The sequence below is a fragment of the Trachypithecus francoisi genome, unplaced genomic scaffold (genome assembly GCF_009764315.1).
Source record: "Trachypithecus francoisi isolate TF-2019V2 unplaced genomic scaffold, Tfra_2.0 Lachesis_group3, whole genome shotgun sequence".
Lineage (NCBI taxonomy): Eukaryota > Metazoa > Chordata > Mammalia > Primates > Cercopithecidae > Trachypithecus > Trachypithecus francoisi.
In genome coordinates this window covers 119891403-119913910 of record NW_022681468.1, presented here as the reverse complement: position 1 = coordinate 119913910, position 22508 = coordinate 119891403, and the positions used below count along the sequence as shown (strand labels likewise).

The 22508-nt window shown below is 48.3% G+C and overlaps 2 protein-coding genes across 8 annotated transcripts in view; both read left to right on the top strand.

Annotated features, from left to right (window-relative positions):
* Positions 1 to 22508, top strand: part of PAQR5 (progestin and adipoQ receptor family member 5) — a 115122-nt gene that overhangs the window by 76563 nt on the left and 16051 nt on the right. For 5 of the 7 annotated variants that reach the window (XM_033189585.1, XM_033189580.1, XM_033189582.1 and 2 more), the window contains 3 exons: positions 12763 to 12890; positions 16751 to 16956; positions 20641 to 20767. In XM_033189585.1, the coding sequence (XP_033045476.1) occupies positions 12844 to 12890; positions 16751 to 16956; positions 20641 to 20767 (380 nt within the window). In that variant the 5' untranslated portion in view covers positions 12763 to 12843. Of the gene's footprint in view, positions 1 to 12328; positions 12488 to 12762; positions 12891 to 15531; positions 15958 to 16750; positions 16957 to 20640; positions 20768 to 22508 lie in introns of those variants that run through there. The other 2 variants (XM_033189584.1, XM_033189587.1) reach the window with 2 other exon arrangements.
* On the top strand, positions 1606 to 3520 carry LOC117070428 (endogenous retrovirus group FC1 Env polyprotein-like). Its single transcript, XM_033189579.1, has 2 exons — positions 1606 to 1822; positions 2157 to 3520. Exon 2 carries the CDS (start codon positions 2162 to 2164, stop codon positions 3353 to 3355), a length of 1194 nt encoding a protein of 397 aa, XP_033045470.1. The 5' UTR covers positions 1606 to 1822; positions 2157 to 2161; the 3' UTR covers positions 3356 to 3520.

Sequence of the window (22508 nt, the reverse complement as noted above, 5' to 3'; positions counted from 1 at the left end):
GCAGCTTCCTTCACCAAGGACAGAGGTATGCGGGGGCGGCGGTAACCTCAGAGACTGAGATAGTTTGGGCTGAGCCTTTACCTCCAGGAACATCGGCTCAAAAGGCTGAGTTAATAGCCTTGGCACAAGCCCTGAAACTAGGCAAAGACCGTAAACTGACAATATATACTGACAGCCGGTATGCATTTGCCACTGCCCACATACATGGGGCTATATACAGAGAGAGAGGGGGCTTCTCACAGCTGAAGGAAAAGACATTAAAAATAAAGAAGAAATCTTAAATCTTCTGGCTGCCCTTTGGGAACCCAAAAAGCTGGCTATCGTCCACTGTCCGGGACATCAAAAAGCCACTAACCAGTCACTCAAGGAAACAACCTGGCTGACCAGACTGCAAAAGACGTGGCTAAAACCACTCCTCAGCTGCTGGCCCTCCAGCTGCCTGATCCCGGGCCCAGAGAATTGCCCTTTCACCCAGAATACTCAGAAGAAGACCTCCAGTGGATAAGTAAACTCCCCGGAACACAGGTCAGTAATCAGTGGTGGAAAGATTCTAACAACAATACCATTCTTCCGGACAGGTCGGGGCAGCGAGTAATAGCACAAATCCACTGAAGCACTCATCTGGGCCCGCAGCGGATGTTAGATTTGATTCAACATGCTGGACTAAAAATTAAAAACGCCCCTGAAAAAGTAGACGCCACGGTTAAAAACTGTGTAGTATGTCAACTCAATAACGCCAGTCACGGGACCCAGACCACGGGAAAAAGACACAGGGGAGATAGACCTGGTATATATTGGGAATTGACTTTTCTGAAATAAAGCCAGGAAAATATGGATACAAATATTTACTAGTTTTTATAGATGCATTCTCAGGATGGGCAGAAGCTTTTCCGACAAAAAAAGAAACTGCACAGATTGTGGCCAAAAAGATCCTAGAAGAAATCCTGTCCAGGTACGGCTTTCCAGTCATGATAGGGTCGGATAATGGGCCGGCCTTCACCGCAAAGGTCAGTCAGGGACTGGCTTCCATCCTTGGGGCTAATTGGAAACTACATTGTGCTTATCGACCCCAAAGCTCAGGTCAGGTAGAAAGAATGAATAGAACATTAAAAGAGACCCTAACTAAATTGACCATGGAGACTGGCGCTAACTGGGTAGTCCTCCTCCCCTACGCTCTGTTCTGGGCACGTAACTCTCCTTATAAACTAGGACTTACCCCTTATGAAATAATGTATGGCAAACCACCCCCTATCCTCCCTAACCTTAAAGACAATCTCCTCAAAGCTGACACAGATAATGGTCTTGAACTTTTGTTCTCCTTACAAGCCCTACAGAGAGTTCATGAGGAAGTCTGGCCCAAGCTAAAAGAACTATATGAAGCTGGGCCTCCACCCATTCCACATCAATACAAACCGGGAGACTGGGTCCTCGTCAAGCGCCACTGACAAGAAACCCTGGAACCCTGGTGGAAAGGACCATTCCAGGTGATCCTGACTATGCCTACGGCCCTCAAAGTGGAAGGCATCGCCGCCTGGATTCATCACACCCACACTAAGCCTATAGACCCGCTCTCAGACCTTGTTACATCCTCGACAGGAGAGGCAGCAACCTGGACAGTTGACCGGACCAAAGAAAACCCTCTAAAACTTGTTCTACGCCATCAGCAACCTAAACTGTAACTATGACACCTACCTCCTTTATAACTCTTCTACTCTTATGGATCCCTTGTGGGGAGACCCAGGCAAACCCGGCAACATCCCCTTTCGCTTGGCGTTTCTTCCTGACTGAGAACTGGACCAATTATGCTCAGACAGAACAAAAGGGCTCTGTATTAGGCACTGCTGACTGTCCCCCTGGGGGCTGTAACACTCCCATCCATCTAAATTTCACTGATTTTAAACACCAGCCAGGAAAAGCAGCACCCGCAATTTGTTTCCTCTTTGACCAAACACTCTCTTATTGTAATAACTCATGGGTAGAACAAAGTGTCGGCTGTCCATATAGGTCCTGCAAAATCCACACCGTTAAAATCTTAAAAACTTCTGAGTCCCTATCCAGTCAAATGTGGCAGTCACACAATTTCTTTAAAACCACATCAGGCTACACCTGGGTTATCTGGGACCCCTGGGACTCCCGCTGGACTTCCCAGCAAAAAGGGGCTATGTACTTGACTTCAGGAACTACCTGGCCTAGTAGCCGTCTCTTTCTCTGGCGTTCCCTTGTTCAGATCCAGACCACCCTACACGCGGCTATACAGAACCAGGAAAGGGAATTAAATGTCCAGCTTTCAACTTTAACTCCTACCCGCCCCTTTTCCTGGTTATCCCTATTAAGAGAAGGGTTAGAAATCGCAAACGCCACTGGCCTAGGCAATCTCTCTGCATGCTTCTTCTGCGCGGCTCTAGGGCGACCGCCGTTAACCGCAGTTCCACTTCCAGGCCCGTCTAAGGCTTCTCTCAGCCTAAACCCTAACAATAGCCACATACCACCCCCAATCCCTGACGTCCCCTTGTTCCTAAACCCTGGACAGACACAAGTTTCCTTTTGTTATTCAAATGCTGGCACTACCCTCTGTAATACAACTTCCACTCCCAACTCAACCCTCTTTGCCCCTCCTGGTTCTTTCTTCTGGTGCAATGGGACCCTATATAAGAACCTTTCCACTCAGGCCACTATAACCCTACTGTGTCTCCCTGTCACGCTAGTCCCCCAACTAACCTTGCGCACCCCTGCAGAATTTTCCAGGTGGGACTCCGCCCCTTTCCCTAGACCAAAACGAGCTATATTCCTCCCCTTAGTAGCCGGAGTCTCACTCACCACGTCCTTAGTTGCTGCAGGACTAGCCGGGGGAGCTTTAGGCCACTCCCTTATCAGCACTGCAAAACTCTCTCATCAATTCTCCATAGCTATGGAAGCTTCTGCCGAATCCCTTGCCTCATTACAGAGACAATTGACTTCCCTTGCCCAAGTTACTTTACAAAACCGCCATGCACTAGACCTGTTAACGGCCGAAAAAGGAGGGACCTGTCTTTTCCTCAGAGAAGATTGTTGTTTCTACATAAATGAATCTGGACTCGTAGAAACACGAGTTCAACAACTACATAAACTCAGCCTAGAATTGCAGAAACAACAATTCACCTCTGCTGCCAACAGCTGGTGGAATTCCTCCATGTACTCCCTTCTAGTGCCCCTCATAGGACCATTCATAAGTATACTTCTCTTACTCACTATAGGACCATGTATAATAAACAGATTAACAAACTTTGTAAAAGAAAGACTCAACACTGTCCAGCTTATGGTCCTGAGAGCCCAGTACCAACCTGTACTCACTGAGACTTCCGAGTCAGACATATAAGACCCAAGATTGGCTCTCAAGATACTAGAGAGAGGGGGGAATGAGGAGTGGAAAAATACTGAATATCAGAGGTCAGAAAAGTCAGGAAACTCCCCTTAATGCTAAAACAACAAGGTTATCTGGAAAGTCCCTAGCAGGGCAAGCGGCCGTTTGTGGTTTGGTCAAAGGGCGGGAACCAATGAACAACTGACTAATGTTTAACTTTAAATGTCAGCCAATCGTAAACCTACAACTGTAAAAATCCCCAGTGACTCTGTAACTTGCTGTAACTTGTTTGTGTCTGACTATAAAAGACGGCTGAACACCGAGCTCGGGGTCTCTCCCTAGGATCGGATACCTAGCTGGAGGGAACCAAGTTCGAACTCGAAATAAAGTGATCCCTGCCGCTTGGCTTTGTCTCTGGATTCTGGTGGTTGCTTTCGGGTCATCGCGGGTCTGGGCATTACAATTCCATTCAGTTTTATTGAGGTAGAACAGCTGGAATTACTAAAAAAAAAAAAAAAAAAAGAAATCTTAAGGCCACATTTTGAATCAGAAATGAATTATAAGTTTTTTTTTTTAAATTGAAGCCAGTTTGAGCAAGAAAACTATAAATTTTTCATATAAAGTTCAAACATTGTAATGAGGCTGCAGCATATGATAATTATATTAAGCAGACAAATTATTAAATATTTTAATTCCATATAGATTACCATCTCATCTTGTTATCTTTACTCTCTCAAAGTAATGTCTAGATTAGTATTCATCTATTTTATTAAGAACAATATAAAGGGATAGTATAAAGAAAACTGAAAACAGTAGGCCTTTACTCAGTCAAAATTATACCTTAGTCTACACTGTCCAGAGAAATAATCCCTACAGAAATTAATTTCAGGATGATCTGTATGTGAATCTTCTCTTTCATCGTCTGGAGACATTTTTGTTTCCTTTTTTGGATTTTATCTTATTGGAATGTCACATTTATTATGTATTTTATGTGTGACTCCTTTGGTTTAGAAAAGTCCTATACATATTTAAAATAATAAATATGTATTTTTAATCCCTTTAAAAATGAAATAGCCAGGTCTAGATTTTTTTGTAGGCTTTTGCTAACATATCTCATAACAAATATCAGTTGAGAGCTCAAATTCAAAATTAATGTTATTTCCCACTAAAAATCGAATATTCTGTTACACTGATTTCTTCCCATCATCCTATATCTTACCTAAATTAAATCTAAGTGTTTAACAGCACAGATTTGTTATTCCCATTATGTGAATGAGAGTAGTTAAGGTCAAATTTGGTATGTATTTCAGCAAGATGTCCCATTTGGGAGACGATTCAGAGAATGTCATGTATAATCTTTGAACTATTCCGTAGAAAATCTAATTGAGAGCCCAATCAATTTTAGTAAGCAATTCAAACCATGCGCTACCATACCCAGCACTAAGAATACTTTTAAAGCCGCCTTACATGTTTGGCCAGAAGAAATTTACCATCGTCTTCTGTCAATAGTGTGCTGTATGTACAAAAAGCATTCTTGGCCAGGCACAGTGGCTCATGCCTGTAATCCCAGCTCTTTGGGAAACCAGTGCAGGTGGATCACTTGAGGTCGGGAGTTCGAGACCAGCCTGGCCAACACGGTGAAACCCTGTCTCTACTAAAAATACAAAATTCGCTGGGCATGGTAGCACATGCCTGTAATCCCAGCTACTCGGGAGGCTGAGGCAGGAGAATCACTTGCATTCAGGAGACATAGGTTGCAGTGAGCCAAGATCATGCCACTGCACTGCAGCCTGGGCGACAGAGTGAGACTGTCTCAAAAACAAAACAAAAAGCATTCTTTTGCTTGACTGAATATTGGACACATTATTTTTTGAAAACCATCACACCACTGTTGTAAGTTGGCATTTTGCTGTAATTATTTCATACCAACAATGGCTGGTTATTAATTCAGCCTATTTAAAGTTCTAGTAATTGCATGTGTGTTGTGTATAAGCGATGTTTTATGTTCTTTTAATTGAGAGTACAATCAATTCTCCTAGTAAGCAATGCAAACCACGTGCCACCATACTCAGCACTAAGAATACTTCTGGATTTGTGGTCAAATTCTGACCTTGCATTAGTTTTCTGTTGCTGCTGTAACAAATTACCACAAACTTAGTGGCTCAAAAAACAAACAAACGAATATATGATCTTACATGTAGGTTACAAGTCTGACATGGGGCTCACTGGGTAAAATCTAGATTTTGGTGGATGTTGTTGGGGAGAATCTGTTTCCTTACCTTTCTAGCTCCTAGAGGCTGCCTGCTCTCCTTGGCTCCTGGCCCCTTCCTCCATCTTCACATCAGCAATGTTGCATCTCTCTGACCTTATTCTGTAGTCACTTTTTCCTCTAAGTCTCTTCTTCTGCCTTCATCTTCCATTTTTAAGGACCTTTTGATTATACTGGGCCCACCTCGGAACCAGAGAATCTCCTTAATTTAAGGTCAGTGTATTAGCAACTTCAATTTCACCTGGGACGTTACTGCCCCTTTGCTGTGTAACCTAACATATTCACTGGTTCTGGCAATTACGATATGAACATCTTTGGTGAGCCATTATTCTGCCTACTGCAGACTTAGCAACCATGTTATACTATTATCACAAGCTTGCCCATGGCAGCTTTGGAAATCAATGCCTAAAACTGAAAATAGTTTTTCTACTTCTTAAATCAAAGACTGCATTTTTACAACAAATGTAAAACCGATGGAATTGCTCTGTTAGTTCAACTTTCTTACTTTCTTCTGCTGTAGATCAATACTGTCTATAATGCTAGTCATTCAATAGGACTTTTCTTCCCTAGTACACACTACCTGAGTCCTATTTACTTTTCTTTTCTTGAGACAGAGTCTCACTTTGTTGACTAGACTGGAGTGCAATGGCATGATCTCAGCTCACTGCAACCTCTGCCTCCCAGGTTCGAGTGATTCTACTGCTTCAGCCCCCAGAGTAACTGGGACTACAGGCATGTGCTACCATGTCCAACTAATTTTTGTAGTTTCAGTAGAGACGGGATTTCACCATGTTGGCCAGGCTGGTCTCGAACTCCTGACCTCAAGTGATCTGCCCACCTCAGTCTCCCAAAGTGCTGAGATTACAGGTGTGAGCCACCATGCCCAGTGCTATTTACTTTTTAAAAACATTTTGTGTATCATTTTTTAACTTTATTGTCCATTAAATTATTAATATCCTTTTGTTCCTCCATCTCTGATATTGATCATTTATTTCATTACTTTTTATCCATCTTACATGTTCAGCCAGAAGAGACTTACCATTGTCTTCTGTAAATATTGCACTGCATGTACAAAAAGCATTCTTATGCTTGACTGAATATTGGACATGTTGTTTTTTTAAAAAACATCACAGCAGTGTTGTAAATTGGCATTTTCCTGTAATTGTTTCATACCAACAATGGTTGGCTATTAATTCAGCCTCTTTAAAGTTCTAGTAATTGCATGTGTGTGGTGTGCAATTGTTGTTTTATGCTTTTTTAATTGAGAGCCTAAGTATTTCTGTTCTGCAGGAACTAAGCATGGTCCTGCAAGTGACGTGGCATACTGTCCAACCTAGAGCCTGGTGCACCGCAGGTACCCAGCAAATGATAGGTTATAACTGCTGCAGCAAGGCCGGACACGGTGGCTCACACCTGTAATCCCAACACTTTGGGAGGCCAAGGCGGGTGGATCACATGAGGTCAGGGGTTCGAGATCAGACTGACCAACATGTTGAAACCTTGTCTCTACTAAAAATACAAAAATTTAGCTGATCATGGTGGCAGGCGCCTGTAATCCCAGCTACTCGGGAGGCTGAAGCACGAGAATCACTTGAACCAGGAGGCAGAGCTTGCAGGGAGCCGAGATCATGCCACTGCACTCCAGCCTGGGCAACAGAGTGAGACTCTGTCTCAATAATAATAATAATAATAAGAATAATTGCTGCAGCAATGCATGGCCTCCCCCTTTTCCCTCTCATTCTTCCCCTGCCCTCTGCCAGCAAACACCTCATCAGACTCCCCACTGGCCTCTAACTATTCCCTGTCCTGACTTTCCCTGTCACCATGTCCCTCTTACGTAGAGGGAACTTCCTCTTCTGTAGAGAACTGGATTCTGGACAGGAAGGTGACAGCACGATGCTAGGGTGGGAGTCTGGCTTTGAAGCCAGAGGCAGTTGCAGCATCAGCAGGCCCTGGGAGCTAGTTAGAACTGCAGACTCTCACCCCAGCCACCACACTGCAGTAAGGTGCCCAGGTGCTCTGCACACACTAGAAGAAAGTTTGAGAGGCACTGGCTTGCACAACCTCACCGGTTGTATTAGTTTGCTAGGGCTGCCACAACAAAATATCACAGACTGAGTGGTCTAAACAACAGAAAGTGATTTTCTCACAGTTCTGGAGACTGAAAGGTATTCAAGATCAAGGTTTGGACAGGGGCGAAGCCTCTCTCCTTGGCTCACAGATGGCCACTCTCTTGCTGCCTCTGCACAAGGTCACCACTCCATGGGCGCTCATCCCTGGTGTCTCTCTGTGAATTCAAATGTCCTCTTCTTGTGAGGGACACCAGGCAGACTGGATTAGGACCCACTCTAATGGCTTCTTGAAAGACCTTATCTCTGAATGCAGTTGCATCTGAGGTCCTGGGGGTTAGGACTTGAACTTAACAGATGAATTTTGGGAGGGACACAGTTCCCTCCGAGATTTAGTTCATAATGGCACTTTAAAGAAGAAGAATCTAAGGCTCAGAGAAGTATGTCACAGTCCAAAATCACAGTACAGGCCAGGGGATAAGGGTTTTATCTCTTGACAGAGCCCTCCCCAGGGGAAGCAATGAAGGACAGTGCACAAGAGGGCAGGGAATGGAGTCTGCTGTCTGCATTTAGGTTTCAGCTTTGCTTCTGTTACTTTTGAGAACTTGAGTAAGTGCCCTAACCTCTCCAGGCCTCAGTTTCCTTTTCTGTGAAATGGGGACAATAAAAGGCTCTTCCAAGCTGGTTGTGAGGATTCAGTGAGCAGGAATGACAGAATTCATGTGAATAGCGCCTGAGGCCCCCTGATCCCACTCTGCTTCTTCTCTTTCCCTGCTATCAAAATCTGCCCTTATTTACAGCTGGCCAAAAATGCCCAATTATTTTCTCCAGGTGGTTTGCAGTTTAATAGCTAGAAAAACCAAAAGCTTTTAACTGTCACGGTGGAATTGTAGGCATCGGCTAGCAGGTGCATGCAAGTCTTGGCCATGCAAGAAGACTTTCCTCGATGCTGAGCCTGAGGCAGGAACTGAAAGGGAAAGCTTGCTGATGTGCCCTTCCGCTCCTAGTTCCTGGAGGTTCTCACTTCTAAATAATAGGCTGCATATGATTTGATTTCATTTCACTCTAAATTGCTCAGCCTGCAACTAGGGGTGCAAGGTGGAGTCCTACAAATCAATTCTGCTGTGCAAATAAGCAGGCACTTGCTTACTTGGGGGCGCTTAGACATGAGGCCAAGCTACGAAGTGTTGAAGAAATGATTGCAGTTTTCCTTTGGGGTCAAACTGGGTTTGGAATACAAAATTGTTTTCAAATATTTAGTTTGTCCTTTCAATGTATGTACCCTGCGTTCTATGAAGGTCTGCTCTAGGCAAAGCACTTTGCTAAGGCTAGAGTGGGAAGACGGAGAGAATGTTTCTCCTTTCCTGTGCTCACAGGAGCTCAGGGCAGGAGTGCAACTAAGAACTAGTAATGGGGCTTGATAGACAGAGGTTCAAGTTGGGGAGGGCAGGGACAGGTCAGTCTTCTTAGTTTAAGCTGGAACATCACTGTCCTGGGACAGAGGGACTCCTTTTACTATACTTTATCCATCCATTTATTTTTTTGGAAAGGCTGCTTTAAATCCTGCCCCTATTGCATGGCCAGTATTGGCTTCCCATCCTTTTCTGGGGTCAGCATAGCAGGTCAGATTGAGGCAGGTTTTTTTAATCTGGGCCCAGCCCCGGCTTTGGTGGCAAAATATCCTCCCCAGGTCTGGGGCCAGATTCCTAAATGAGGTCAAGTTGTCCAGTGTATGGATTTCCCTTCTGTTCCCCCGCTGGCTTTTGACGACATCAGTCCCCCCAGTTTTGCCTGCTGGAATGCCGGGATCCACAGAGAGAAGAGAAGTAGTCACAGACTGTGAGTGACCTTTTCCTCCAGCTTCTGTTTAGCCACTGCCGCTGTGGCTGTCACAGGGTCTGTGCTCTCCTGCAGCCCTGTCCGGCCTCCTCCCTGCAGGCCACCGTCCCCACATTCCCGGTGCTCTGAAATGTTTCTGCTCTCACTGGCCCCTTGTCACAAAGTCTCTTGGTTTATTGGATCTGCTAGTCTAATTCATATGAAGGAATAAATAATGATTAATGGAGTCTGCATTGTAACCAGTGGCCAGTGCTTTAATAAATAATTATAAAACAACGACTTAAAAAGAAGAGAGAAAGAAGCTTGAAAGGTAGAAGGATAGACCCAGTGTGGAGCTCCTGGGAGCTGTTATTTCTGCTAGAAGGCTTTCTGAGTCCCGCCAAGCACATGCCGTCCTCCTCCACAGGGATCAAAGGCTGAAGGCCATTGGCCTATTTGCCTCCTTGTCATCAGCCTTGGTGGGGTGGAAATCTGCAACTCAAGATTCCTGCTGCCCATTATAGAAATCTGTCCACCTTAAACCGGGGCGTCAGTAGCATTGAATGGTGAATCAAAAACTGGAACAAATCGCTTTAATTACCTAAGACCCAAACCGAATTCATAGTATTTCTTCATTGGACCATGAGCCAACTTCATTATATCCCCTCCCTCTAGTTGACCAGTTTAACCCAGAACTGAACTAAGAGTTCTCTAAAACTTGGAGCTACTGCTGGAGGGAATGTTCCGACCATTCAGCTAGCCAAGCCCTCTCATTTTACACAGAGGCCCTGAGAGCTGTGACCCAGGCCTCAGCTTCACTTTTATCAAAGCCACATGATGCCTTGGGGGCCCAGATTTGACTCATTACTCTGGCAGCCCCTCACCTTCTGCACTGTTCCATGTGACTGCTTGACTTGGAACCCCAAGAAATAGCACAAGGCTGGGCACAATGGCTCATACCTCTAATCCCAGCACTTTAGGAGGCCAAGATGGGAGAATCACTTGAGCCCAGGAATTCAAGATGAGTCTGGGCATCATAGTGAGACCTTGTCTTTGCAAAAAATAAAAAATTAGGCTGGGCATGGTAGCTCACACCGGTAATCCCAGCACTTTGGGAGGTCGAGGTGGGTGGATCACTTAAAGTCAGGAGTTCGAGACCAGTCTGGGCAACATGATGAAACCCCATCTCTACTAGTAATATAAAAAATTAGCCGGGGGTTGTGGCATGCACTTGTAGTCCCAGCTACTCGAGGGGCTGAGGCAGGAGAATTGCTTGAACCTGGGAAGCAGAGGTTTCAGTGAGCTGAGATCACACCACTGCACTCCAGCCTGGGCAACAAAGTGAGACTCCGTCTCAAAAAAAATAAAAAAATAAAATTAGCTGACCATGGTGGCACTCCTGTAGTTCCAGCTACTCAGGTGGCTAAGGTGGGAGGATCATTTGAACCCCAGGAGTTTGAGGCTGCAGTAAGCCATGATTGCACCACTGCACTCCAGCCTAGGCTTCAGATCAAGACCCTGTCTCAAAAAAAAAAAAAAAAAAAAAAATAGATAGCACAAACTCTGGTATTATATATTGTACATTTTTTTTTTTTTTTTTGAGGCAGTGTCTCGCTCTGTCGCCCGGACTGGAGTGCAGTGGCCGGATCTCAGCTCACTGCAAGCTCCGCCTCCCGGTTCACGCCATTCTCCTGCCTCAGCCTCCCGAGCAGCTGGGACTACAGGCGCCCGCCACCTCGCCCAGCTAGTTTTTTGTATTTTTAGTAGAGACGGGGTTTCACCGTGTTAGACAGGATGGTCTCGATCTCCTGACCTCGTGATCCGCCCGTCTCGGCCTCCCAAAGTGCTGGGATTACAGGCTTGAGCCACCGCGCCCGGCCTGTACATTTTTTTAACAGAGAACCTCTCTTATACTAAGAAGTTGGCACCCCAAATGAGAAATGGGTGGCTAGATTGAAGTTCCTCTAGCCTTCCCCTCACAGCCCTAGAAATTCAAAGGAGAGGCTTTGCAACTTATTGTGACCTGATTTAGGTTATGATTACTAACATTATCATTGTTATTATTTGCTTCAATTACCCTACTCATTTATAATTTATGTTTCAAAGGGTATGGCAACACTTATCTAAATCAGTGGTCCTTACCTGGGGGCCACTTTAGCCCCCAGGGGACATCTGGCAATATCTGGAGACATTTCTGTTTGTCACAACTTGGGGGTTAGGGTGCCGACAGTGTGAGCTAGTGGCGTTTAGCAGATAGAGGCCATGGATGCTGTGAAAGGACGCACAGGTTGGCCCCCACAACAAACAATGATCTAGCCCAAAGTGTCAATAGTGTCAAAATTGAGAACCCTTGGTCTAAATCAACAGAGAAGGGGAAAACAGGTCTCCTTTCATCCTACTACCTCAACAAATTAAACACTACTTTTCTATGTTCCTCCCAGCCTCTGCCCCACGGTGTAAACTTCAATTTCCCAAGCTCTTCTAACCATGGCAGGAATACAGTTTAAATTCCACGTTTCTTCACTTCTTATTGCATCCTGGGCTGTTGTCCCTCTGGCCTCATTATCTTCTCACCACTTTTAGTGGATGTAATACAATACTCCAGGCAGGTCGATACCCCATATTTCACCTGATCAGTCCAGGTTTCTCAGTGGGGGTGTTTTTTGGGGGGGACTTGCCAAATGGGCTGCATGGGAGTGGCAGTGGCTTGAGTAGCCCTGCTGTGGGCAGCCACCTCCTCTTCCTGCAGCCCAGGCATCAGCATCATGGTCCTCATCATCAAAAGCCCTTTATGAAGCACCTTGGTGAATATATCCTGGCACCGGGGACATCTTCTGCAGAGTTCTTCCCACCAGCCCCTGACATGCAGGGCTTGCTGGCTCAGACAGACAGCATCTATGTCAGCTCACCAAAACGGCATCCAAAAACCGGGCTGTAGGCCCCAGGCAGAGGGGTACGAAAACGGATTCTTAGGCAAGATTCATGCCAAGAGTAAGTACGCCAGGGAATGCAAAGACAGGCTGGATTCCCAAAGGGAGCCTGGCCCTTGAATTCCCTCCTCCAGCTGGCTGGAGGCTTCTTGGAGGATGTGGGATTTTAGAAGCTACTGTGAGGGAAGGAGAGAGTGAGGGGAACAGCTTAACCGGTCAAGGACTTGGGGTCAAGCATTCCAGGCACACAGTGCAAGGCCTGGAAGATGTCTCTCCAGAGACCTTCGTGCTGCCCTCCTGTCTCACCTCAGTGTCCTTTTCCTTTTGCCTCTGCAGGTGTTCCATGAGCAAGGCATCCTCTTCGGCTACCGCCATCCACAGAGTTCTGCCACTGCCTGCATCCTCAGCCTTTTCCAAATGACCAATGAGACTCTCAACATTTGGACTCACTTGCTGCCCTTCTGGTACCTTCTGGCCCCCTTGACCGGCCTGTCTCCTTCAGAAGCCCTGGAGACGAGGGTGTCTTAACACAGCTAGTGTTGAGATGGCTGAGATTCTGTGCTGGGGTTGGGGGATCCCCCATGGGTACACGTGGGTGAAGGGGGTGTGTGACAGAGGAAAGAGACATTGAGTGTGCCACTGGAATGACCTTTAAGGCATGGACTGGGGTAGGATTTGAGGGGAAATCCCAAAAGTGCCTCAGTCCTTCCCGGCTCCCTGCTCTCGTGCCCGATATGATAGCATTTACCTTCATCTTCTTCAGTCTTGGAGACTTCCCAGGTTTTTCAGGAGCCTTGGTTAAAATGTCACTAGTTTGAGGAAGTCAACCTCTCTGAGCCTCACATTTTCCTACCTGCAAAGTAGGAGTGATGGTCCGCACCTCCCCAAGGGTTGCTGTGAGAAAGGAGAAAGGAGGAGAAAACATTGGCAGAGGCACCTGGCACAGAGCTCTGGGTGTTCCGTCATCATTCTGGGAACCATGGCAACTGGGAGGCACTTCATCTGGCAGCCTGTAGGTGGAGCCAGCTAAGAGCAAAGCTCTGGGAAGCCTGTGCGCAGAAATGGGAGTTGCCAGGGAAGCGCCTAAGAGGGGCCTTGCTGAGAAAGGTGCGGGATGAAGGCCAATGTCACACACTGCACATCTTTGCTTAATGAATGGAGGATGGAGACAGGGTCAAAGCACCAAATCACAGTGGATCTGAGCTGGAAGAACTCAGAGGCCATTCAAGCCACTGTCCCACTCAGACCACCATTGGTCAATGTAGACACAGCCGAGAGAAGGGGTGGCTTCCTTATGTCAGGCAGGGGCGCTGTGTCACAGGCTGGTCACTGGACTCCCTCTAGTCATGGTGAGAAGAGATTAGGAGTGTGCCATGCGTGCAGATGGGCCCAGGCTCCCCGCATGGGAGCAGCCAGCCCGACTAAAAATCAGAAGACAGACCCGGGGCCAAAATGCAGGGGCAGGCTGTTTGGTTCCAGCAGCCAGCTCAGTGGAGAGAGGAGAGAGCTCAGTCTGGTGTGGACTAGGGTGATCTGTAAAGGGGCGTGGCAACCCTGGGCCTGCGGACTGGGCAGGGGTGGCAGCACAGCCCTGCTTCAGGGGCCATTTGTCATTTTTAAAAGTATACATGCTTATAAATTATTACCCTTCAGAAGGGAATAGAGTCAGGCTCTGCCACTGGCCCCAGTTCTCCTCCCTGGAGTGGTCAGGGGGACCTGCTTCCTGTGTGTCCTTCTGCAGCTTTTCTGGGGACTCAGGAGCATCTGTGCTGTGAGTGTCCCCAGCATCTGCCTCTTTCCCCGCTGCCCTCCCCTTACTTCCCTCCCTTGGAGATCTCACTCTGTCAGCATCTGCAATCTGCATGTCTCCTGGACTTTGGAACATCTGCCTGGTGTTCCATTTTCTGGATGAATCATGGTTGATTTAGCTGTTTTGAGATTTGAGCTGCTAAAAGGCTACCGGCCTGTCCATCCCTGCTTGTGGGTCTTGTGCTGCATGCATGGATCCCTGTAGGGTGATTTTTTTTGCTATTTTACAGCTGAGCCAAGCTGGGTGAGCCGCACCCCCCTCACCCCCAGCACTGCCTATGCACCTCTACACTATGCCAGACTCTCAGAGATGATCCTGACTGAGCAACAGAGAGTAGCAGGAAGGACTTGGGAAGGTCTGGATCAAGATGCCCTAGGGAAATGGGACCACCAAAACATTGAAATGACTGAAGGATACGTTGAGAGAAACAGCAAATAGCTTAAGCTTTACTTCTGCTGGGACAAAAATGAAAAGACCACAAGTGTAGCTGGAAGGATTTAGCAACGCTCCTTCAGCTCCTGTATATGAAAAATTTTGTAGAATCTCCTTCCTTGGAGGAGTTAGTGGGAAAGGGAGCCAGTTCTCTAGGTGTGGTTTGTGGAAGTGAGGTGTTCTGCAGGCGGGACCTCATGTGTGGATTGCAGGTCAGGCAGATCTGGTGAAGAATTGTGAAGTGTCTCTGCATAGAGATCTAGGCTCTGCTGAGAGTCAGCTGTGGGACTAGCTATTCAGAAAAGTGATTGTACTCTTAGTGGAGGAACAGTGTGGAGGAGGAGGGAGAAAATAGTCCTCTTGTCCTCTGGGCTTGCAAGGTTCCACCTGGGGCATTGTTTCTATTTGAGGAGACTTCCTACAAGAGGGACATAGATAAACTACATGGAGCAAGGACAAACCACAAGGATGGTGGTAACGCCAAATTTAGATCCTGCAAGGAATGGCTGAAGGAACTGGGGTTATTTAATGTGAAGTTCAAGGAGGTGGGAGGGAGTTAGAAAGACTGCCTTAAAATATTTGATAGGTGGCCGGGTGCAGTGGCTCACACCTGTAATCCCAGCACTTTGGGAGGCCGAGGTGGGCAGATCATGAGGTCAGGAGATCGAGACCATCCTGGCCAACATGGTGAAACCTTGTCTCTACTAAAAATACAAAAATTAGCCAGATGTGGTGGTGGGCCCCTGTAGTCCCAGCTACTCGAGAGGCTGAGGCAGGAGAATCACGTGAGCCCAGGAGACAGAGGTTGCAGTGAGCCAAGATCGTGCCACTGCACTCCAGCCTAGAGACAGAGCAAGACTCCATCTCAAAAAAACAAAACAAAACAAAACAAAAAAACAAACACACACACACACACACACACACCACACACACACACACATATGTTAAGCTTGTTTTCTATGATCCTGGTGGAGGGAACTAGGCCAATCAAATGGAGATAGATACAAGGAGGATAGATTTGAGCCAATGAAGGAGAACTTTCCAGCCCTCAGAGTTGCCTTGGGACGTAATGAGCCCCCCATCCCTGGAAGCACGCAAGCTGAGGCTGGAGAATCGCTAGGGGATTGGACTAGATATACATAAAGCTTCTCTTCTTACTTCACCTGCCCATTCCCAACATACTGCCTCCCAATTAAAAAAGGACCCCCTACCTCCCTAACACACCGTATTTCCCCAAAGTGAGAACACAAAGGAATTGGTCATCGCGAGGGAATGGAGACAGTAGATAGGTGAGGATCTAAGAGGAGTTTCCATCATGGAGGGTGAGTGGGCCCTCTGTATTCCTGATGGAGGGTGCGTGGGCCTCTGTGTTCATGATGGAGGGTGAGTGGGCCTCCGTGTTCATGGTGGAGGGTGAGTGATCCTCTGTGTTCATGATGGAGGGTGAGTGGATCCTCTGTGTTCACGGTGGAGGGTGAGTGGATCTTCTGTGTTCACGGTGGAGGGCGAGTGGATCCTCTGTGTTCATGATGGAGGGTGAGTGGGCCTCCGTGTTCATGGTGGAGGGTGAGTGATCCTCTGTGTTCATGGTGGAGGGTGAGTGGATCCTCTGTGTTCATGGTGGAGGGTGAGTGATCCTCTGTGTTCGTGGTGGAGGGTGAGTGGATCCTCTGTGTTCATGGTGGAGGGTGAGTGGGCTCTCTGTGTTCACCACGGTGGGTGAGTGGATACTCTGTGTTCATGGTGGAGGGTGAGGAGATCCTCTTTGTTCATGATGGAGGGTGAGTGGACCCTCTTTGTTCATGGTGGATGGTGAGTGGGCCCTCTGTGTTTATCATGGATGGTGAGTGGGCTCTCTGTGTTCCTGGTGGAGGGTGAGTGGATCCTCTGTGTTCATCGTGGAGGATGAGTGGATCCTCTGTTTTCATGGTGGAGGGTGAGTGGGCCCTCTGTGTTCATGGTGGAGGATGAGTGGGTCCTCTGTGTTCATGGTGGAGGATGAGTGGGTCCTCTGCGTTCATGGTGGAGGGTGAGTGGATCCTCTGTTTATCGTGGAGGGTGAGTGCGCCCTCTGTGTTCCAGGTTCTTTGCATGGAGGTTTGTGACTGCACTGTATGTGACAGATATCAAGAATGACAACTACTCCTGGCCCATGCTTGTGTACATGTGCACCAGCTGCGTGTACCCGCTTGCGTCCAGCTGTGCACACACCTTCAGCTCTATGTCCAAGAATGCCCGGCACATTTGCTACTTCCTGGACTATGGCGCCGTCAACCTCTTCAGCCTGGGTATGTGAGGCCTTGTTCTTGCTTTCCTTCCCCTGCAAGCGGGCTGTTTGCCCCTTCTCCTGTGAGCTAAGGTCACTGGAAGGCTTTGATGAGTTTGCAGAAGAGTCCAGGGGCCAGTGCCCCTGTCCAGTTTCCCAGTGGGTTTTTTATAAGAAACTGTCCATAAGCACACTGCTAAATATTTAGCCCTGATCTGCAGTGTTTGCCAGTTTCTATGGTGTAAATCTTCCCATCATGGCCAGCTTCAACCTACCAACATGACATCACAGAACACAAGGGTGGGAAGAGATATGCGTAGCACACCATTACAGAAATTTCACCATGCAGATACAGTAGATGTAGTCATTGAGTACTCAGTACTTTTGTTAATAGGATTTATTTAATTGCAAGTTTATGTGATTTAATTTTTAATGATGGCTGTGTTCAGCACTCAGCTCTCTCACAGGCCAGAATGAACGGACTCTAGTGCATCAGTGCTGGTCTCTGTCATGCCAGGCAAGGGGAGGAGGGTGAGGCCATGAGCCTCATATGTCCAGAGGCTTAGAGCAATCAGAGAGATGCTCAGAGTGTGCGGGAATAGAGCAGCGGCCTAAGCTGGTGAAAATGGGTACTGACCGTCCCCTCTTCCTTGTCTTTTTCTTTGACTATGATGCCCCCTCCTCCAGCCTTTTCTCCTCTCCTCCCCTTGTGGGCATGCATCTATCCCTAAGGATATGAGTTCTAGATTCTTCCTCCAGGTCCCGTTCTAGGTGAGAAAACCAATTCTTGTCTTCCTTGCCCAAAAGGTTGTCCATGAAGAGCCTACCTCCATCCTCTTTCTTCATATACACACACTCACACTCACACACACTCACGTACTGACACACAGACACACAATGCACTCACACATACACATACACACACTCACCACATATACACAATACACTTACATGCACACACTCCACACACACACACCACATGCCACACATACTCACACATTGACACACACACAATACACTCACATACACACACTCACACCACATACAATACACTCACAGGCACACACACAGTCTCAGACACTACGCACACACCACACATACACACACACACACAATACACTCACATACACACACAACACATACACACAATACACTCATATGCACACACACATACTCTCAGACCCTCCACACACACTCACATCCACATACACACCACACATACTGACATATACACACAATACACTCACACACTCACACCACATACACACTCACATGCACATATATGCACACATACTCTCAGACACTACACACACATCCACACACTCACACTCTCACCTACATCACACACACGCACCACACACATTCCCGTCGCACACACCACATACACACACACACCACACATACACACACACATGCTTACACACTCACACACATACACACACATTTTCCCGCTTCACTGCCCACTCCTCAGTGCTCTGCTGCCCAGTCCGCAGCATTCACCAGACCTTGCCCCTTTCTGTGTGAGCCAGGCTTACCCTCAGGGTTTGATGGGTTTGCAGAAGAGAGCGGGAATGTGCGTGCCCCTGTCCAGGGTCCCAGCCTCCTGACGGCTGAGATTGACACAGGGGTACTTCAGGCCTCCTCAGTGCCCCTCTCTTTCTCTGGTCCCTGTCACATCCCTCCCTCCTGGATCCCCTCCCACCCTCCGGATTCCCTCTTACCCTCCATGTCTCCCCTCCCCTGGGCTGGCTCCCCTCCTCTGCTTTCCGGCACACATGGGCGGGGAGGCTCAGAAGTAGTCCTTTGACCTCTCCTCTCACATGATCTGGCTCCCCAGGGATCTCCTCCAAGCCTAGTGCATCTCTTCCCACCTCCGGAGAAGCCCTGTCTCCAGTGTAGACCTCTTACCTGAGGTCCACACCACCTCAGAGCCATGAGACCAGAACTGTACCTGCTCCTGCCCCTGCCCCTACACCTGCTACCGTTCTGTGTGTCCAGCCTGACTGATGGTCACGCCCCTACTCCTTCTCCCCAGTCAGAAGCCTCACTAATCCTCGGGGTCCCCTTGCTCTCACTCCCTGCCCACGCCCACCCTCTGGCCAATTGGTTATCAAGGCCAGGTGACTTCTCTCCTACCTGCTCTAAGTGGCACTGCCCCTTCGTCTTGACTCAGGCCCTGGCCTCTCACTTGCACAGTTATCACAGCCTTCTCCACCTCCCCCGGCCCCTGGAGGCTTCCACAACACCTACCACAGGTGTTCCCAGGCTCCCAGGGGTTCCTCCATCAGGCCATCCTGTGCGCTTTCACTAGGTTTTATTTATCAAAATCCTTCATTGACTCCCTTAGTGCCTGAAAGAGGAAGTTCCCTTTCCTTAGCCTGCACCCAAAGCTAAAAGCCTCCCTGCCCTCAGGCTCCTCAGATGACCTGCCAGGCTTTGTTCCAAGATCAGCTCCTGTGCCTTGTGCTCCACCCATCCTGAGCGCCTGCCCCACACTGCCTCAGGCTCTGATCTTTTGCTTCTGGCTGCGGTTCTGGGCAGGGACAGAGACTCCCTGGCTCTTGTATGGCCCACAGCTTGCCCCAGGTGGCATCTGCTGAGCGAATGCATCCCAGTCCAGAAGGGAACCCCCTCCCAGTATGGGGCCAGACGAAGGGCTTGCCTGTCCCTCTGGAGGCAGCTTCCCACTGAAATCTCGCGGGCTGCCTACTGGAGCTGGGAGCATGGGACCAGGAGGCTTTGGTGTTCACCCTCTTTGCCTGTGTGGCCAGCTTCGCTAGATCCACCTGTCAATGGGATAAAAGATAGAGATCAACCTGTATGGCCCAAGGCCTTGTTCAGCCCTGAGCTAGGACTCCACGGTTCCTGATGTCTTTGGCATGACAGGTGTCCTAGGCATGGCCATCAGGCCCTGGGCTGCCTCCCTTGGGGGATACCTCAGGAGGTGAGGGTGCAGGTCCAGGCCTGTCTCCCCGGCTGAAGCACCCCTGGCCCCTTTCAAAAGGACAGTGATCTCCCCTGCTCTTCCAAATAAATGCTTCAGCAAACAGGTCTCTAGAAGGTCCTTAAGCAACCCTTCTCTCACAAACTCCAAAACCTAAAACACAATGCAACACCCAGCCTCTCAGCTGGCCTGTCCCCCAGCTGCTGATATGGCATCCTCGTCTCAGCAAGGGCCCTCCCTCCAACATTGATCTTTCTACCATGAGCACCCATGTCCCTGGGCAAGTGAGATGTGCACACTCTGAGTGGAGCTCGGCTCACTGGGTATGTCATCGTGGACCACAGCATGTGGCTAAAAGCGGGGACTGTCACTAACCTGCCTGGGTTTGAAGCCCATCTTTGCTAACTCCCTAGCTGCAGGACCCCGGGCGAGTGATTAAACCTCTCTGTCCCTCTGCTTCCCATCTGTGCAATAAGGATAAGTACAGAGTTATGAAGGAGGATGGTTGAAGTGTTATGTGATGTCATATATGTAAAGCCCTTGAAGCAAAGCTAGGCTCACAGTAAACTCTCAGGATGGGATTTGGGTGGGCAGAGAAGAGAGAGGAGGACATCCTGGAAGGGGGAATGGCCCCAGCAAGGGCACAGAGCCAGGACTGTGGGAATGATGAGGGCCAAGTCAGATGCTGGGGACGGTCTTTGCAAGGGGCCTACATGGTGCCAAGGCCTGGCTCCTCTCCCATGGCTGGCGTTTCTTCCCCAGGCTCAGCCATTGCCTATTCTGCATACACGTTCCCAGACACGCTGGTGTGCACCACCTTCCACGACTACTACGTGGCCATGGCTGTACTGAACACCGTCCTCAGCACAGGCCTCTCCTGCTACTCCAGGTACTGGGTCGCTCTGACCTCAGATGGGAGGGGAGGGAGGGTCTTGCGTGCAGCTCCCTGCACTCTTTGAGGGAGCTGGGGAAGAGGCGGGCTCAGTGGAAAAGGTGCTTGGGAACCTAAGACTCTGTTCCAGGTGGACTTCCTATTGCTGGCAAAACTAGCTTCCTGGGCATGCAAGATCCAGGCCTCCATGCTCAGAGAGCCTCATACTTGCTGCTAATACTCTGCTGCTTTTTTTTTTTTTTTTTGAGACAGAGTCTTACTCTGTCACCCAGGCTGAAATGTGATGACACAATCTCTGCCCGCTGCAACCTCTGCCTCTTGAGTTCAAGTGATTCTCCTGCCTCAGCCTGCCATGTAGCTGGGATTACAGGCACCCGCCACCACATCCAGCTAATTTTTGTATTTTTAGTAGAGACAGGGTTTCCCCATGTTGGTCAGGCTGGTCTGAAACTCCTGACCTCAGGTGATCCACCCACCTTGGCCCTCCAAAGTGTTGGGATTACAGGCGTGAGCCACCGTGCCTGACCTGTTTTTTTTTTTTTTGAGACAGGGTCTCTCTCTGTGGCCCAGGCTGGAATGCAGTGGTGGTATCTCAGCTCACTGCAGCCTCGCCTTCCTGGGATCGTCTGCTGCATTCTTAATAATTTGTAATAATTTTTGAACAAGGAGGTCCCTGCTCTTTGATTTGGTACCAGGCTTTACAAATGGTGCAGCTGTTTCAATTACTGGACAAGTCGCTTATCCACCTCAAGCTTCAGTTTGCTCATCTATAAAATGAGACAAATCTATAAAATGTTACAAATGCCCCTAAGGCAAACGGAAGAATTACGGGTAATGTACCCAGGACACGTAGCGCAAGCCTGGCACAGGGGAGGTGCCCCACAAATGTGCGGTCACTCATGGTGACTGGGTGTGCCTGCCTCTGGGCATATGTGATGGATGATGATGGTATTCAAACGCCCTATGCATCCCTCATCACTGTGAGTCAGGCCCAACTCACTGGCTCTAATTCCCATTGTTTTTTTTTTTTTTTTTCTTTCTTTCTTTCAAGAAAACTCACTGGGGTGTGAGTGTAGAGAATGTTGTTATATTGTTATGGGGATAACTACACCTGTTTATTCAGCTCTTTGTAGAAGAGAACTGCCCGGAAGTTCCTTTTCCCTAAAATACTCAGGGAATCTCCCAAATGGTTGTGTTGGGGTAACAGCCCTGGCTGAATAGTGCCAAGGCCAGTACTTTGGGGCTGGAGGCCTTTGGTGCTGGTCAGGAAAGGTAGGCTGGCAGGTACATCTGAGTTCTCTGTCCTCCGCAATGACAACTCCAGCGAGCCAGTGGAATCTCCCGGCCTCCACTAGCCCCCCTCTCCCCAGAAAAAAACAGGGAGGTGAAATATGCCCCATCTGGTAACTTCTCCAGAATGATTTTGTCTCCAACTTCCTTTGGGTGACCCTTGGGATGTGTGGGGCCGGCAAGTTTCACAAGGGAGAGCAGGCAAGTTTCACAAACAGGACAAACCAGTTTTTTTGTTTTTGTTTTTTATTTTTAAATGGAAGGATAGATTCTGAAACAGCATCGGGAATACCTGTTCTAACTCACTTTCCATTCGCCTGTGCTGAGGCGGGTTGGAAATATGGAGCTGCCTTCCATGGGAGTGAAAGTCTCTTTCTAGGAGTCCCTGCCATGGATGAAGGGAGGCGTAGCACACATAGAAAAGTAATAACGCTGTGGAAACAAGTCC